Below are 19,567 nucleotides of genomic sequence, written 5' to 3'. Positions count from 1 at the left end.
GCAGGCCGCCACCAGCACCTCCACCAGCACCTCCCCAGGCTCCAAGGTATTGTGCGGTGTCCCAGAGAGAGAAAGACTGGTTTTCTTCTGCCCCGCTGCTCTTTTTTATTTTCCCCTTCGACGGTCTCTTCCAAAATCCCACCACCACCGAAAAAGCGATCCTGCCCGGGAAAGGCGGCGGTGCCGGGACCGGTCAGTCGTGGAGAGAAAGCAGCGTCCCGGGGCGGGAAGGCGGCACTGCGCTCCGATCCAGCAGGATGAGGGAAGGGAGCGTCCCCAGAGAACGGGGGTGGGCGGACCGCCCGACAGAAGGGGGCGTGCGAGTTACGCGTCCACCTGAGAAACGGACGCCCGACGCGGGACCTTGCTCACAGCGGTGTGTCCACGTGACAAACCGGAACGCACCCCACGGAGGACATTGGTGAAGCCCCTGGGGTCCAGCCTTAGGTCCCAGTTTTAAAATTCTCCGTATGCACCAGGCCCTTGTATTGTAACCGTTTCCAACTCTTCAAATGCACTCCCACGTTTTTCAAATCTTAGAAACTGATTTTGATCCTGCACTGCAAAGCGCACTCAACCCCGACACAGACACACGGTAAGACGTTAAGTCTTTCGAGGAAATGTGACATGTAAGAAGTCTACACGTGACAGCGTGAAGCCTACACATGACAGCATGGACCAGGGAGGAGGGCGGTCGGCCAGATGGCGGCCGGCGTCTGCTGTCGTCCAGTGCAGACGGCGTGGCAGCCCCTCGCGTTATTTTCACTGCAATCAAAACACGTTTCCGTAGTATGTGCCCAAACATGATCAGGCATTTGAGGTGTACCTAGCCCCTCAAATTATAACACTGAAACTACCTCCTAAAGAGATGTATAAAGTGAATCAAACCATTCGTAACACCTAGTCCATTGCTCTTCCCGATGGTCTAGAAAATTAAAAAAAAAAAAAAATCTGTATGTGGCTCAATCCAAAGTTTCTATTCAAAATACATTGCTATGACTGCCTATGGTTCTACTCAAAGCAAGCAAAACCGAACACAGACGACAGAAACAAGCGAAGGAAATAAATCAGGAGGGCGTGCCACAGGTCGGTGCAGCGGCAGGTGAGACGCAAGCTAAGAATTACGTGGAAGCCGCCAGGAAGCCTGTGCCCGTGCCTGGTGACGAGGAAGCAGTCCCTGCTATTGGCCGGGGCCGCACCTCCTCAGCGTCTGAGGGCACAGAATGGGAGGAAGTGGCCTCATTCTCCCACCAAGGGGCTTACGTTACAGGAAGAGAGCACAATGGAACGCACAGAACAATGGCTCGACAGAGAATGGTATTCCCACAGGTGACTGAAACGTACACGCCAGGGCTTCCCAATTCAGGATCACGTCCGTGCATCTTGATTCTACGGTACATCGTCCTAAGTTTCATGCATGAAAATACGAACATTTAAAGTGTTACGTTAAGGAGACATTTTCTAGGTCATTTCCGAAAGAGAATCTAACCTCCCAAATATCTGAATATATTTGTCAAACTTGACAAAGCCAGAATGAACCACCATTGAGCCTAACTACAAACAATAAACGCTAAAGGAAAGACCATATTTCTACACCATCTTGAAAATTCTTATATGAACCACAGTTGGAAAAAGATAGATATTATACGAGGTTAAAAAATTACTATGCTAATGCCATATTTGTAGACAATATTGAAACTGTATGTGAAGGCCAGCACATAAAGTCTAAAAATTAATCAGTTATGTATTTATTCATCAAGAAATTTCTGTGCTTGGAAAAGTCTGGAGAAAGTATTTTCTAGGCCATGAAGACATATTATAGACTATTTCACTCATGGACGTAACATGATTAGTTTTGAACATTCTCACGGGACCACAGAGCTCCATGACGGGTAGCAATGTGTGACTCTGGCTGTCACACATTTCACTCGGCTACACTCCAAGTCTGGGTGGTTTCCCTGAGTTAGTAAATAGAAATAATCCCAGCCAACGTGTCATCTGTATTTTCCTCTGCTCTTTCTTCTGAATGCACAGGAACTTTCATGTGATACCTGAAAGCGTTATTTGAATATCAATCATGTTGCTCCTTTTTTAAAATGTAGGAAGTGACATAGGACAGCAGAATGTACGGCCTCACAATGGAGGGTCTCAGGATGTCCCTCATGAGAAAGTCCTAGGGACTAGGGGTACCCCAGAGAATGCAGCATTCGGGTGCTATCTGTAGGTACGCCACACCTGATAGAATGCTCAGTAGGCAAAACCGACAATAAAAAGGACCAAACTTAAACTGTGCTACTCAACTCAGAGTCTGGTTTCTAATGATATCAAAGTCGATGGACATCCATTGTCTCATGAGAGAAGGAGAGCAAACACTGTGTGTGTCTGCCTTGTCCATACTACAGTGATTACATCAGGCCGAATCCACCCAACTCCTCTGCTGTGAGATTCAGAGCCAAACTTCAGGACGGAAGTAGGTGTTTGTACAAATGATTCCACCCGAGGAGTGATCTGAAGCGTCCTGTGCAGCTGTGGTGATTGTAGCTCAAAAACATGAATGCCAGTTCCTTATGTTCGCACCAGGGAAAAGACTCTTTGCCACATCTCCCCAAACATGTCTTAGTTTCCCATTCAAACAAATGGACAATCAAATACAAATACATCCAGGGCCCACTGGCTGGCCACACCGTGAGAAATATGCACGAAAACAGAGCTGTAAGAGACAAGGGGCTACCGTGTGCCGCAGACGCCGATTACCTGGAGGTAGGAATTGCAGCTGGTTGTTAGCTAGTCGGAGATGACGTAAAGCTCTCAGACGACCAATTTCTGGGCAAACAATTTCTAAGGCATTGTCACTAAGGTCCAGACACTGGAGTTTTACAAGGGACCCAATGGCTTCAAAGAGAAGAGAAGGGTAAAGGCAAAATCAGTCTGGCCCATGCGTTATGTCAAATTTTAATGCAAGCATTCCAAGTTAAAGTATACCTATGTTTTGCTGTGTATAATGCGTACCCATGTTTTATATACTAATTCTGTGTATATATATAGGTTATATATATATATATATATATATATACACATAAACACACACATACACACTACCTATGTACAACGTGCACCCTTATTTTTCCCTCAAAAATTTGGGCACGAAAATTGTGCATTATACACAGCAAAATATGGTACTTAATATCACCATCTCAGTTGCTCACAAAACAATAAAAATATACATAGAACTAGATTTTATGGATTTCATAAGACTTCTACCACAACATAATAACTTAAAAAAGAGCACAAATAAAAAAATTTAAAACAATGTAAAATATTGCTTGAGTAAATAAATAGTTCACAAACAATATATAAGTCATTTTTAATCCAACCAAAATTCTTAACTGGATTTATTGAATTTAGAACTTATTTTCTTATTTACCCAACAACAATATATCTAATAATAATTTATCTAGTCAGAATAACCACTTTAAGCTTTTAATTTAATTATAATTCTTAACTGGATTTACTAATTAGGAGGGGATATTTGAAACAAATAAATTAAAGATACTTTATAATTCAAATTCACTAATGCACCAACCAAAATAGGTTTAAAGAGACTATCTGTTGTACTATTACAAAGGAAAGCTTAAACTACAGTGTCTCCTAGCTGAAAATTGGAAGTGTGTTTACTTACCTTCCGGAACCACAACAATGTTATTTGAATGAAGATACCTGAGGAAAAGACAAAAAAAAAGCTATTATAATTCAGTACTTCTACTAGAGACTGGGTTTGTAAAATGCTCACTTAGAAATGTATCAAATACGAAGGGAGCAAACTTCCTTTCACACCTTACTCAAAGTACATAACACAAAATACACAGCCATCCCAGATCATTGAAAACACTTTGACAATATCTTATGCTAGAATTGCAAATATTAAAACTATTTATTGACTTAGTTGCTATTTTAAAATAAAAGATACACAATAGAAAAATTATGAGGTATTTTTTCAACCTTATAAAACAAAGGACTAGTTAGTTTCTCTATGTTGTTTTAAATTATTCAAGTTTTCAGAAATATAGTTATTGTGTAAAGAAAAAGCAGCACTATTGTGCAAAGGATATATGCAACTTTTAGCTTCTAATGGATCATTTCATCCAAGATATTTCCAGGCAGCAAGCATGCCTCCTGAGACACAAGAATTCTGGAGAGATTTAATGCTTATCATTTATAGCAGAACTGATTAACTGTCAAGGCACAGAATTTATTTCACAGCAAAAGGAATTTCACAAACATGAATCAAATTCTTTTCTTAAAAAAAAAAAAAAAATTTACCAGGGCTGACAAGTCCAGGCAAGTCTAAATACAGAACCCTTTTCCCACTGAAGTATCTTTAGCACCCTCTGGTGGCGATTTTGTGCAATCAGAAGCAGCCAACTAACTTCAGAGCAAAAACAATAATGACCACTGGAGATTATACAGCAAGAATTTTAAAAATAAATTTGTATCATTGGTTTTGAGACAAGAAGACTAGATTTTGATACTTTACTTTCAATAAAATGATAGCATTTTATTTGTTGCACCCTATAAATCAATCTTCATAAAGTGTTTTTAAACAGTATTTTGAAATACTCTTCTAGATTTTTAAGTCTGATATCAAATGTTAAAATGTCAATGATGCAGAATAGGAAATATAGACAATTAATACATTCAAGAAGATTATTATATGCTGGATTAAATTAATTTTATGGTAGCTATTAACCTGCTGGGTCCAACACAATTTAAACAATTAAACAATTCTATGATATATTTTATTCCTTGTATTGTGTATATAAAATGATTCCACATCTTAAAATCAATATTCTTTAAACATTAATTTTAGAGGGAAATGCTTCACTTTACAATTCTTTAGGCCAAAACACTAAATGTTGCTGAAAAAGAGACAACAGGCCCCAAATGGAGTTGCTTGTGCTAAAACGATGTCACCAAACCCACACTGAGACTCAGAACTTAACCTAATTGCAGTTTCCGCCTCTCCCAGGACTATGACCGTACCCAGCAGGTCTGGAACTTCCTGGCCACCTCGGCCAGGCACTCCACCTGACAGGCCCCCGCCGCCTCCCACAGCCAGGTCACCTTGGCTGAGACGAGGCCTTCTTTGCTAAGTCACTTCCTTTTCCCATCCTCTTTCTGCCTTTAAAAGCCTTTCTTTCTCCACAGCTCTTCTGGTTTCTGTCTGCTAGATGAGATGCTACCCGGTTCATGGATTTTTGAATCAAGCTAATTTGAGCTTAAAATTTATTCAGTGGAATTTTGTTTTCCAACAATATAAATTGGTGTGCACATGTGTGCACACACACACAGATACACTCATGTGCATTTGCTACACAAAAGCCAGAGTGCCTAGACAGCCAAACAAAGAGAAAACAGATGCTCAAAAATGCCACAAAAATACGTGCTTCAGCTCAAGGACTGCCTATGAAAAAAAAGAACCTAAAAATGTCCAAATCAAAATGTGACTTAAGCATTCACTTATAACTGAAGTCCAAAAGCATACCCCAGCATAATAAGTGTATCTGCACTACAATGAAGATGTGGTATGCAACAGCACAAACTGTTCCCAACCCTGCCTACATATTAGAATCACAAGGGGTCTCATAATATCAGTGCCCAGCACCTGCTGTGCCAACTTGACTTTTCAAGTCGTTCTGACCTGCGACCACTTGAGAATCATTGCTGGCAGAGCCGGTCGGACAGCAGGCTCTGGGGCCAGACTGCCTACCCCTTTACAGCCGGGATGAGAGCGGGGAATGTAACCCTCTAGTTTTCTTCGTCTGGAGAAGCAGACGTCAATAGTACCAATTATAACATCGGGATGCTGTAAGAATTAAATGAGTTAATACACGCTGAGTTCTTGGAACCGAGTTCCAGGAGTGCTATTGTTATTGTTGTTATAATTGTTAGCCGTTGTTAGCCGAAGCTTAGCAATTTCAGGCATCTCTCTTTGCTTAACTTGTTAAATTCCAGAGTGGTTGCAATGCTGGTGTTTCAGTGTAACGATTGTTCACCACGTTCTTCCACTCCCCTAATGCAGGTGCCCTCGTTCCTTGCTGGGGGAATGCGAGCCAGTGCCGCCACCTTGGAAAATGGTTTGGGCGGGGCTTTTGTAAAAGTTAAATATAGACATTGCTTAATCGTAACATGCCAACGTCAGTTTCTTTGTTTTAGCAACTGTACCATGGAACTGGAAGATGTTAACAATGGCTGGAGACATATACTGGAACTCTATGCACTATCTTTACAATTTCTTTGTAAATATAAAATTGTTCCAAAATAAAAAGGTTAAGTTTTTCTTAAATGTCAAAGAAGTAGGACTTCCACTTCCAGTCATAATGGAATAACCGGGGCCAGATTTACCCAACTGCTGCAAGCAATGAGAAAAGAGGACAGGGCATACGAAAGAACTATTTTCAAATACTGACAACAGGTCACCAGGACTAAGTTCCCCGAAAGGAAGGAAACGAGTGAGGTGAGCCACACAATCCCCAGCTTCCTGCCAGGGGCAAACTGTGGGCGATGGACTCGGAATGGGCTCCCACACAAACTGTGGAGTCTTGGAGCTCAGGGAAGCAGAGGCAGCCGGAAATGGCGGGGAAGAGGTCGGGAGACAGGGTGCCACCAAAGAAGATAAACAGATAAACCCCCAGAAATTTAAATAAGGGACTATTTGATCTGAGTTAAATTCAAAATGCACTTCAGCCAAAATGCAACTGAAAGGTTATCAGGTAAATGGTCCACTGAGCTCAGACGGGGCGAGAATCAACCCCTAGTGTAGAGGTTACTCTAGACCTGTCCTAATGAAGTGTGAAGTCAAGCCACACAAGGGTGAAAGCTGACTGCAAACAACTACATGCTGGAACAAAGCGCAGTGGAGAAGGAAGACAGCGAAGTCTAGACACTCAACAACGTGAAGTGTATAAGGTCCAGCACCCAATCAGAACGTATCAGACGCATCAAGAATCAGGCGAATGTGATCAAGCAAGTCAACACAAACAGACCCTGTATGACCGAGATGATGGAATAGCAAGCGAGGACATTAAAACAGCTATGATAACTATATTCAGGTATTTAAAGGAAAATAGAAACACTGTGAGAGAAATGGTAAGGTGTAAATAGAACTTCTATTGATCAAAACTTCACTGGGTGGGCCCTGGCTGGTGTGGCTCAGTGGATTGAGCATCAGACTCAGAATCAAAGGATCATCAGTTCAGTCTCCAGTCAAAGCACATGCCTGGGTTGCGGACCAGGTCTCCAGTAGGGGGCGCAAGAGAGGCAACCACACATTGATGTTTCTCTCCCTCTCTTTCTCCCTCCCTTCCCTTCTCTGAAAATAAATAAATAAAATCTTAAAAAAACAAAAAACAAAAACCTCACTGGGTGAGATTAACAACAGTAGATTGGACACCAAAAAACAAAATATTACTGACCCCAAAGACCCAGAAATACAGTTTGTTCAAACTGAAGCACAAAAAGTTGGTGCACTAAAAACCAAATTGGTAAACACATTATTTAGCATCATGAAGATAAGCATCAAGAGAACTAAAAGAAATGAAGCATGGAGGACTCAGGCAGGGAGGTTTTTACACAGAATTTTAAGGCTTTTATAGTGTTTGACTGTTTATTTCAAGTATCACATGCAATGGTAGCAACAATAATACATTTTTCCAATTCCAGGGACTCTCCAGAATGACTCTGTGACAGAGATGCTGGCTCGGAAAAACTGTAAATACTTTTCATCATCTTCACGACCTTGGAGCGACATCATGAAAATACAAATTTAAATAGTTAAAATACTTTAAAATACTTTTGGGTTTAGCAGAACCACAGGCCTACTACAATCATGATGCTAAAAAAATAATAATACATTAAAATGATATTTCCTCCTATTTCAAACAACTTAAAATTATATTAATTCACTTTTTTTAAAAAAGTATAATAAACACACTCACAGTTCCACCAGGTTTGGAAGCTTCTGAGCAAGGTTTTCTGGCTGCAAATTAAAAACACAGAATGAAATTTTAGTTTTAAAAAACTGTATCAACACCTCAAAATAGCTTAAATACAAACTTATCTTTTGGAGGGCTGTAAATTTTGAGAAGATAATAAATCAGCAAGTCTGGATTTATGTTTACATAGACTGTACAATTTTAATTTATGAATTTGAACACTTTAAATCAACGTCCTCTGGAGAAACCAGAAGCCTTGTACTCCATGGTCATGGAAGAAGTAAAAACCGCGAAGCTAGGAGAAAGGGCAGATTCTCCTTCAGTGCCCTGAGGAGGAGCTAGTCCCTGCCTACCTCCTGAGCAGGATGGAATTCTGGCCTCCAAAACTGTGAGAACACATTTCTGCTGTTTCAAGCCACCCAGCCTGTGCAGCATGTTATGGCAGCCCTGGGAAACTAACACTACCCCCGCAAAACGCCCCAACCGTGGCCTTCAGAAGAAAGTGAGGAAATGCCCAGCATCCAGAAACCAAGACCTGACTAAGCTCAGAAAAAAACAGCAGAAGCTGGAGCTCAGGTGGCCCACGAGAACACTGCACCAGCCAGGGGGCCTAAGTTTGCAGTGGTAGGGGGTTACGGCAGGGAGAGGAACAGCCAGCCCGCAGGGAGGAGATGAAGGGAGAGGGGCCAGGGCCCTCACGCAGGCAGAACCCTGCCAACACTGGCCCTTCGGTGAAAATAACACAGACTAATCCCTCTCAGACACTGCAGCAGGCTCCCCTCTGCTGGAGGCCCTGGGAAAGAGGAAAGGCCCGTACATAATTGGTGCCAGCCTAGGTCAACACACACGGTCACACGGTCGCATGCACAGGGTTTGAATTTATAGGAACACAGAGATATGAGTCATTAAGACTGAAGGGGCACACTGAGTCGGGGGTAATTGTTTTAAATCTACTGTCAAACATGTGGTAAGCTATGCTGGGTAGCAATAACAATGAGTCAGGAGTGACTATTGAGGAGAAATGACTTCTGACCTGAGTCCTAAAAGACAAATACAAATGTCAGAGATTGCGTTGGAGCAAGGAGGAGGATAGACTTTCTAGGCACAAGAAACAATATATGAAAAGAAGAGGGAAAGGGAAGGAGGGAGGGGAAGGGGGGAGAGGAAGAGAGAGAGAAGCAAGAGGAAGAGGAGGAAGAGGAGGAAGAGGAGGAGGAAAAGAAGTAGTGAAGTATGTTTGGAAAATTGCAAATACAATCTATTTTCCTTTCACTCCCTAAGAGTACTCCCAAACCTCCTGTTATAAAAACAATTGTATCAATAGAAAAAAATCAGGGGCTGGAAAGTTTTAGATTTATAACATATCTTTCCTACAGAAACCTTATAACAGTGACTGCCATTAGGAGAAGGACCAGGGTTGCTATCCTCCATCTACTTTTGTATCATTTAAATTTTTAACAATGAGCACGTGTCCTTTATAATGGAAAAAGTTAAAAAAGTAAATTTAAAAATGTAGGACAGACAGTACATAACTTGCTACATAATTCAGTATGTCTGGGCCATTGGTATAAAAGTGTATAATGATTTCCCAGAGAGTGGCAAGGAAGACATTAAAATATAAGGGTTTATATTTTATACTAAGGAAAAAGTTTTGTAAAAAAAAATCCTGAACACAATGGGAATCCAATGGTTTATTTTTAAAAAGGAAAGGATGTTGTTCATTTCATATTGGGACACTGATGTGTTCAAACACTTAGCAACAGTATCCCAAGCTGCTCCATACACACATCTTTGCCCTTGTATGATGACCAGATGATGCTGAACGTGAACATTTCTTACAAGGTCAATGAAGCATTTACTGATTACCCACTTTTGATAAAACCACTTTTAGTTTTCACATGCTGGAAGCTCTGATTCCTTCCCCCCCCCCCGCCCTCGGCCCCCCAGCTATGATATCAATATACGCAAGGAGGCCCTTCATGAGACATTTTTCCTCAGATGTTACTCTTGGGCCTGTCCAAATCCCCAAGATATTTCTTTTAGCACCGTTATCTTCCCTAATTAAGAACAGATACTTCCAAGTATTGGCGTAGAAACAAAGTATCCTAGAAAAACCAGAGAACTAGGGGATGTGGGTGAGGCTTAACAATAGCTGTTCCTTTTAAATGCTTACTCCAGAAAACGAACAATGTGAGACCCTTATCTAGTGCTGTCTGCTACAGTAGCAGTATTACGCTACCTGGCTAACTCACAGCACTGACGGGCATTCTTTCCAGATGCCTCCCTGGCTCCATCATGCAGCATTCTGATCTTTCCATGACAAACTGGTCTTTTTTTTATTTTTTATTTTTTTGAGTCATAAAGCTACACACACCGACAGGCACTGAATAAAGTTTCTACTGCCAACAGGGTGTCACTACGGTTTTATTAATACATAAGTACATCGGGGTTTTATTTTTAAATAAGCACAATGACCTTGGAAAATTGCAATTCATTAGAATCCTGGGATTTGAAAAAAAACCTACGTATTAGTATCTGTCCCCAAAGCCCGGTAAATAGGGAGCCTGTTGGCTAGGCTGTGCCTGGCACCTATGGGCATTCTATAATACTCTCTGCTTCCTACTGGCACATTTTAGTAATGAAGCTAAGTAATGGGGGGAAATTTATACATTTTAACCTTTACAGTTCCATATAGACTATGTAAAGTAAGAGCCTTGGAAACTATAAATTAACATCAACATTCTTGTTATTCTGTGGGTTACTGGACTCTGATGCTGGATTATGGATGCCACACAAACTAGTTTATCTTGGTCCATAGCGTTTACACTTTGTTATGTTTTAAAAGTCTTTTTAATTTAAAAGTCCTGATAAAGTAAAAGTGCCCTTCAAAACTGCTATTAGTATTATTTAATTCTCTTTTGTTCACAGTTTTGGCATGAAAATTTTAGTAATCTATACCCAAATTCCTTGAGTATATTTCCTACTAAATTACTTGAAAATTGTTTTCTAAATTAAGCCAAAATTGTCTTCATGACACCTCCCATTATCACTTAGCTAGACAATTTTTCTGTTACAAATAAAGGAAAATGTCAGTACGCACAGTTGGTATGAAATTTATCTCCATTTTAGAATCAATGATGCTTCGCCATATACTTTTAAGAGAAACTTTTAACTGCCTTAAATGGAGACGTTTTAAAATTGGGTATCTCGGGAACAAGTGTTTCCAATACACTGCGAGCTGGCTCAGGGATGCTCTGTAGGGGGCGCTGTGCACCGCCTGCTGCTGCTTCTGGGCACCCGGTGCGCCTGCACTTCCCGCTCGAAGGAGGGACTGGCTTGGGTCAGTGGAGTTCCGTCGAAGTGGAGGCCTTGCAGAGCCTGAGTGCGAAAGGCCCACAGTGCCCCCCGGACGGTGGGAGCTGCCAGCCTTTCTCCCTGAACGGGCCAGAGTTCCCAGGAACGTGCGGTGTGAGGGAGAAATAGCTGTGCTGTCATAAACCATGAGGGCCCAGCGTCCGGCAAACCCGCTCCATCCTGGCCTCTAACGGCACGTTTCAAAGAAGTCACGAATCGAACGCATTTTAGTCCTCACAGCAGCTGTAAAAGCAGAATGAAGGAGGACCTCTGCTTCTCACACCGTATACAAAAATTAACGCACAGTGGGTTGATGACTTGAACATAACAGCTAAAACCATAACCCTCGTGGAAGAAAACACAGGGGTAAGCCTTCATGAACGTGGACCTGGCGATGTGGCCATAGACATGACACCCAAGGCGTGAGGAACGAGTAGATAAATTGGACTCCGTGAAAAGTGAGAACTTCTGTGCATCGACGTACGTCACCATAACGTGAGTGACGAGGAAGGGACGCTGCAAGGGCGCATGGGTTCAGGGAACGACAGGAAGCCCCCTGTGCTGGAGTGAACCGATCCGACAAGAGCACAACGCGATCCGCTCTCCCGATGTCTTCTGCCACGTTCGATGGCGTGATGCTCTCGGGACCGCCTCCTCCACTTACGGCTCCTCCCTGCGAGGTGTTCCCTGCTCCTCTGACCCAGATCCCACTCCTTCAAGTGCAGTGTGGGCGGAGGGTGTGGCTGCGTGCCTTGCCTGTCATCAGCCCCTCGCCCCCTCAGCCGAGCCTCCAGCCGCAAGGATGAGGGATGTCAACAGCGCAGCAACGCAGGCGTCCGCGTCACTGGGATCCGAGTATTTAGACCCACGGATTAACAAGATCTGAGAACCGGATTAGATCCAGGGGCTGCTATATTCCTGCTACCTTACTTTCATTAACACTTACTGGTAAAAATTATAAATCCTTATTGAAAAGCATATAAACGAAATGCATTAGAAGAATCTTTCCTTTCACAGTGAATACTTAAGTTACTTGTTTCTTCCAGGTTCCCACCCCACTTGTGTGCCCCGTCCGCATCCACAGCTACCATCACTATTAAGTGTGATGTACGCCTTCTTTATGCCTTAGTTTCGTCACCTACAAGGTAGGGATAATAGTGCCCACCCCATAGGACCGTCTTCGGGATTATGTAAATCGATACATGCAAATCGCTTCATACAGTGCCTGGCACTTAGGAAAGACTCACACAGTGTCAGCTGCTATCAGATTTTAAGCAATCTCATTGAGGGACACTTAGGTTTTCACAATGTTTCATTGTGTACAATGCTCTGATGAACAACTCTGTTCGCTTGCCTGTTGGATAAATTCTTGCACATAAAAATGCTGACTCAAATGCATACGCATGTAAAGTTTTGCTACTTGTGGTCCAACCACCCACCAAACACATTGGGTCAATTCCCACTCCCGCAAACCACGTGTGAGAGCATCTTCTCCTCGTTGCTTTGATCATTGTTCAGTAATAATCTTCAACACTAGGTATTAGACTTTTCCAATCGAATAGGTAAGGATGATCAATATTCTATCACTTCTCCTATCAGAAGTTAAATACATCTTTGTGTTTTTAAATTTTTAATTAAAATATTTTTTATTTTTTATTTTAATTTTTTAAATTTTCTTTTTAACCTCATCCATGGATTTTTTTTTCATTGCTTTTAGAGAGGAAGGGAGAGAGAGAAACACCAACAGGTTGCTACCCATATACACCTGGACTGGGGATCGAACCTGCAATGTTTTGGCTACAGGATAATGCTCCAACCACCTGAGCCACACAGGCCAGGACTGTCTGTTCGTGTTCTGACGACCTGTATTCTTTCACGATGTGCCTCTTTGTATTTGATGGGGAAGGGCAGGGACGTGTTCTCCTGGGCCAACAGGAAAGAAAAGACATCGCGCCTCATCCCCACCCTGATTCAGGGAGATGACTGACAGACCATTTTCTCCCCTTGATCTCATTTTTAAGTTGTTTTCTCTTCTTGCATAGGGTAATTGTTTAATCAGGATCCGTGTGCTCTCATTGCTAAGTCATACAACTTAGATGCCTCTTTCTTGTCCATTAACATCTATAAATAAGATTGGCAACTGGTGACAGCGCCATCAGTGTTCGGGTAGGTCCCTCTTTCACAGCCCCCGGAGAGCCTCCGGCCTCCTACACTCACTAAGAGAAGATCTATTGCCTGATGTTGCTTCCAGGCTGAGGTGTTTTTTCCCCCTCCCAAGTCTCTTGTGGCCTTTCTTCTATAATGAAGGTCCTGAGGTCCAAAGAGGTGAAGTGCATGGAACCTGGGTCCGTTACCTGCTGGTACTAAGTTTTGCTACCAAACAATGCAACGCCCCGTCCCCAGACCATGGCCCTCAGGTGCTGTCCTCCTCTGATGAGCTTCCGGGCTGGGAGAAGGACTGGAGATTGCCACTTCCCACCTGTATTCCTTCTCCAGCTCTTGCAGTGCCTCCGGCTGTGGGGGAGGGACTGGGGAAACCTGGGGGGGGGGGCTCTACATCAGCTTCTTCCATCTTGCACACTCACATCTTGTCGTCATCGGAAACTTCTCCGTGGCGAAAGTCTCTCCCTAAAACCACGCCCACCGCCCTCCTAGTATATCAGCTCCTCAGCATCAAGGGGTCCTTCGGCCTCTCTCGGTTCTCCCGCTCCTCCTCTCTGGCTCCGCCTCCAGACCAGCTCCGGTTCCTCGAGCCATCACTTTGATCACTCCCGCCAAAATCCTAAATCTATACATAGGCTATCAAAGTCTGAAAGCTGAAAAATCTAATTTAGAAAATCTATCTGTGCACTCAAAATAACATATATACCAATATGCCAACCACTGTAAAGAAATGATAGATGTCCATCTACTTCCAGAAACAGCAAAGGCAAACAAATGTATTATAATGCTTTCTAACCCTTGTAGATATTTTATACAGATCAGTAAGACTTGTCCAGGAAAACACTCCATATACGTGAAGCCAATAAGATACACTTGGAGATATTTAGGAAAGTCCAACACAGATAAGAGAATGAGAAATGGGTTGGTTTACAAATGAAAGAAGGCATCATAAATTATCTAAAGTGAGGTTAAGAGATAACCAGAAATGGCTCCCTAAAGCAAATCCTTTTTAAACAGAGACCAAATTTCTTAATAAACAGTGGGAATAAAAAGTTTGATTGGGACATTCTCTTGAAAAAAAATTAGAAGTAGTTTTTAAAACCTTATTTGCCATAAAATTTAGGTTATGACAACTATGTGCTTACTTGCAGAACTTGGAAAGAATGAATCAAATGTTGCTTTTGTGGCAAAACGTTTTCCATCAAATTGGATGAGAGCCCAATTCAAAATCATTTCATTTTCACAGAGCAATCACAGAAGGTTTTTTTTCCCCCAAAACAGTCAAACTCTACATCAAGCTTCCCAAATCATTCTTTTAAAAAAAAAAAATCATTCTTGTTGGTCTGTCTCTACTTCACGAAAAAGCTGGTCCATTCAGCATTGTAATCTCCACACTCATCTAGGATGCTTAACTCACACAAAGGCACAGGCTAAGTGAAGAGGGGTTTTGAATAGGGGCTAATTTTGCAAGTGGTACATTCGTGAACATTTGCCTTTCCTACATAGCTCCTCCTGTAACCACGTGACAGCAGGGACTTGGATAATAAATTCTCAGCTCATGAGAACCCCCTGTATGTATATTTATATCACTGTCCATGTGACAAGAGAGGACATACGGCTTAGACCAAATATCTTAAAATATATAAAATATATCTTGGTCAGGACCACGTTATAAATGATTTTTTAAAAAATGCAATTGGGGCCCTGGCTGGCATAGCTCAGTGGATTGAGTGCGGGCTGCGAACCAAAACATTGCAGGTTTGATTCCCAGTCAGGGCACATGCCTGCGTTGCAGGCCACGGCCCCCAACAACCGCACATTGATGTTTCTCTCTCTCTATTTCTCCTTCCCTTCCCTTTCTAAAAATAAATAAATAAAATCTTTAAAAAAATACAATAGGGCCTGGCTGGGGTGGCTCGGTGGATGATTGAGCACAGACCTGAGAACCAAAGAGTCGCTGGTTCAATGCCCAGTCAGGGTGCATGCCTGGGTTGCAGTCTAGGTCCCCAGTAGGGGGAGCATAAGAGGCAACCACACACTGAGGTTGATGCTTCTCTCTCTCTCCTAAAAATAAAGAAATAAAATCTTTTTTTTTTAAAAAGCAACAGGATACTCTACCAAGGTTGTGAGGGAGTTCCTCTTCATATAGAGTCTCTCCAGGTACTGCAGTCCTTCATCTTTCAGTAATTCCAGTGGGAAATGGTGCAGATTCCTGTAATTTAAGAACAGATTCTTGTGCTTTTCCAGCCTTGCCACAGAGATCGTCTTGCACAGTTCGGAGGCCATGACTGAACAGATCCCATCAGGCACGCCGCGGAGCTACATCTTGTCAAAACTGGTCCATTTCTAGGGAGGAAACAGAAAACACAGTAATTATAGTCCTGCTTACAAGCATTGCTAAATGGACCAGTTAGCACGCAGAGCTATTTGCAGACACTAGAAGGAGTTATACGTTCGATCCCTATATTTTTCATTCACAATAACTAAATTTGTCACACATATTTAGGAAGAGATTAAATTCATAACTATGTAATAACAGTACACTCACTATTTAGGCAATATTCACTGCTTAGTAGAAATAGTTGTAATTGAAAAAAAATAGTCTTGAAATTGAGATCAGAATCTCTCAGAGAACAGAAACCAGTTTCAAAACAGGCAACCAAAGAAAGAACTTAAAAATCAGATATAGCAAATCCATTTCCTTCTTAAAGTACCTTGTTTGTATTTAACTTTAGGTATTTCAAAAGTATTTAAATATGTATATAAAATACATCTAGATAATTTACAGTTTCATTTTCTTCACCTCTTATAATATTAACATCACTATGTTAATATTAACATTACTATTGTCCCATATACTAATTTTCTTATTTCTTTCATCTCTTCCTTCTTTTATTTCTTCTTATCATTGCAGATTATCAGAAAGTAGCAAAGCAATAGTTCTGAGAAGCAGTTTCATTTCATGATTTCAATGAAAGAAGAAACACTGTACAAGAAAATAAGAATGCTGTGTTATTCTATTAAAATTTCTCTGGGCCTCCGTTGCCTAATATATAAAATATATTACTGCTATCTTTGAAAGCGATCTACAAAATATAATACTGCTATATGTAGCAATTCATTGGTAAAGGCGAAAACCCAGAACAGATCAATTTCCCTCCTAGCTCCAAAATTGACAAGGATAGGATAAAAAAGAACTTTTGCCATCCTATCAATAAAGCATAGGGCAGAAAAAAAAAACTTCCCGCTTAGCACTAGAAGAAACAAACCCAGAGCTTCAGTAATTTGTCCAAGGTTGAGTAGCTCCTAAGGGACGATGAAATCAAGGGATTTTTTCCCCTTTGGAAAGTGGGGAGGTCCCATGTATTTTCAAAGCCCGGTTCTTTACACTCGTAGACTCCCATAGGATACTAAAAAAAATGCTAAAACTAAATAAATGAGCTTGGTTCAAAGAGTCTCCCTTCTGTGCTTTAGACACCCTTTTCTTTTTTTAAAAAATTTTTATTTATTTATTTTTAGAGAGGGACAGGAGGGAGAAAGAGACAGAGAGAGAGAGAGACAGACAGACAGATAGACAGACAGACACATCAATGTGCGATTGCTGGGGGCCGTGGCCTGCAACCCAGGCATGTACCCTGACTGGGAATCGAACCTGCGACACTTTGGTTCACAGACCGCGCTCAATCCACTGAGCTATGCCAGCCAGGGCTAGACACCCTTTTCTAAACTCTCTGTCGGAAAGCATCTTTTAAAGAAATTTTTTTTTCTTAAAAACAATTATCACTGGGAACTGACACCAAGTTTGTACAAAATGTAGTAACATGACTTTCAAACGGCTTGAAGTTGTATAACCTTTTTGGTTATTTTCTATTATTTCCAAACTCTTAATTCCTAGCTAATAAGATGGCACTTGCCATTTTAACGTAGAAGAGCAGAACATGTGGAATATTCTATAATATCACGAGGCATCACGAGAATCTCATATATCCCCAAGTTCATTCAACCTACTCACCTATTTTTAAAAGACATGTTATGTGACTGTGAGTAAGAAACCCAAGTCTTTCCACACCTTAATTCTCTCCACTGTAAAGCAAGGAGAACTTCAACTTAACACATTCAAAAGAGTGCTTCCTTCCACACCCCCACCACCCCTGCACCAAATCCTCCCCGGGTTTTTTTCCATTTCAGAAAATGGCACACACCTCCATCTGCCAGCTGCTCAAGCCGGAAAGCTGAAAGTCATGAATGATCCGATCCATGATTCACCTGCCACCTCCAATTTATCTGAAGGACAGTGGTTTCCATCTCCGGAATACACCTCAAATCCATCTACACTTCTCCATCAGCCCAAACCCAAAAGCTACTGTCATGTCCTGCCTGGCCATCTGTGTGACTGACTCCCTGTGTCTACCCTGGCCACTTTCAACACACTAATCACTTAGCTGTAGCCTATAAAAACGCAAATCCAACTGTCTCCCTCCCTCTCTCTCTCTCTCTCTCAGGTAAACTGGCTTTCTAGGGTGCACACAATTTACTAAATCAGGGGTGTCAAACTCATTTTCACCAGGGGCCACAGCAGCCTCACGGTGCCCTCAAAGGGCCGAATGTGATTTTAGGACTGTATACATGTAACTACTCCTTAACAGTTAAGTGAAAGCTTGGCGCTGCTGCTGGGTAGAAGCAAGGTGCTGGGCCAGATAAAACAAGGTGGAGGGCCGGATTGGGCCCCACAGGCCTTGTGTTTGCCACCGATGTACTAAATGAATCCTTCAAAAGTCTATTTAGAAGCTCAAACTCTGACCAGGCCATTGCTATCTGGACCCACCCCTTTCCAGCCTCATCCAGCAGCCCTGTCCTTGGCTGCTCACCAAGCTCCTGGGCTGCCCCAGACCTTGTAAGTGCCCTCCTCTCAGCCCCGAAAGCACTGTCCCATCATTCTTCCGGTTTCGATGTAAAAATCACTTCCCTATCCCTACCTGAAGCATTCAGCACTTATTTCAGGCACACCCACACCAACTGCGTAGGACTCCTCCCAATTTGTAATCTATACGTTTATCGGTGCATTTGCTTGTTGTCGATCTAGCCGTGAGGCTGGGAGCTCCCGAGGGCTGAGATCGGGAAGCTGCCTTCACGCTCGTATGCCTGCCTCAGGCACCAAGCGGGCCTTCCCACAGCTGGTGAATGGATAAAACCAGGTCACGCGAGCAACACAACACACACAGTTAAGGCCTCAGCTGACACTTTCGATAGGTTCTGCGACTTAAAGCGAAACAATACAGAAGCCGATTCTCCCACAGGCTAATCCATATAAACAAGAGTTCAGTTCTTCCCGAGTGTCCAAACTTGTGGCGTCTCTGGGCCACACTGGAAGAAGGGTTGTCTTGGGCCACACATTAAATACATTGTGACACGTAATCACACACACACACACACACAAAATCTCATGTTTTAAGTAGATTTACAGTTCTGTGTTGGGCCACGTTCACAGCCATCGCGGGCCACAGGTTGGACACCCGCATGGCACCTAATCCACTTGAAACAACGTTCGACAAAACAATGTTATTTGAGGATCTGCTGTATTGCAAGGTGGATTTTTGTTTTCATTCTCTAACTTAAGGTCTGCCTGCAGACACCATAAACTCAGCGCTTGCTATATGCCGTAAGGATCCCTAATGCTTACAAGAGACGTTGCAAAAGACATCACTCAATCCATTTTAGAGAGGAGGAAACTGAGTTTCTCAGAGGGTGACCTGACAGGTGGATCCACTCTGAAACCTGCGCCCTGCCCTACGACGCAGCCATTCGTGCGTTTCGGTGGGGCCTGTGCTTCTTTCTACTATCATTTAAGCGGTAGGCGCCGCTTGTATACATGTAGGACTACAAAGAGAAACTTAGATAAAACCCACACTCCCTGACAGCAGGTCCAATAGGAGAATTCACTGGAACCTGCTGGCGTGCCTTCCGCCGAACCCTCTGGCTGGGCCTGGCTGTCCCGTGAAAATGCATCTTGCTCCAAAGGCAAGTTGAAAGGTAAAATCTACCCAAAGGAAATCCGAAAG

At 42.5% G+C, this 19,567-nt stretch overlaps 1 protein-coding gene across 1 annotated transcript in view; it reads right to left on the bottom strand.

The window, feature by feature from the left end:
- LRRC28 (leucine rich repeat containing 28) overlaps positions 1–19,567 on the bottom strand; it is a 72,844-nt gene that overhangs the window by 52,427 nt on the left and 850 nt on the right. The window contains exons 2-5 of the mRNA XM_045825052.1: positions 15,627–15,854; positions 7,995–8,035; positions 3,680–3,717; positions 2,755–2,892 (exon numbers count right to left, since the gene is read on the bottom strand). Of these exons, the coding sequence (XP_045681008.1) occupies positions 2,755–2,892; positions 3,680–3,717; positions 7,995–8,035; positions 15,627–15,794 (385 nt within the window). The 5' untranslated portion in view covers positions 15,795–15,854. The remainder of the gene's footprint in view (positions 1–2,754; positions 2,893–3,679; positions 3,718–7,994; positions 8,036–15,626; positions 15,855–19,567) is intronic.

Source organism: Phyllostomus hastatus, unplaced genomic scaffold (genome assembly GCF_019186645.2).
Source record: "Phyllostomus hastatus isolate PE091 unplaced genomic scaffold, TTU_PhHast_1.1 phas_scaffold_555, whole genome shotgun sequence".
NCBI lineage: Eukaryota > Metazoa > Chordata > Mammalia > Chiroptera > Phyllostomidae > Phyllostomus > Phyllostomus hastatus.
Note: the sequence above shows the minus strand (reverse complement) of the source record. Positions and strands in the feature narration are given on the sequence as shown.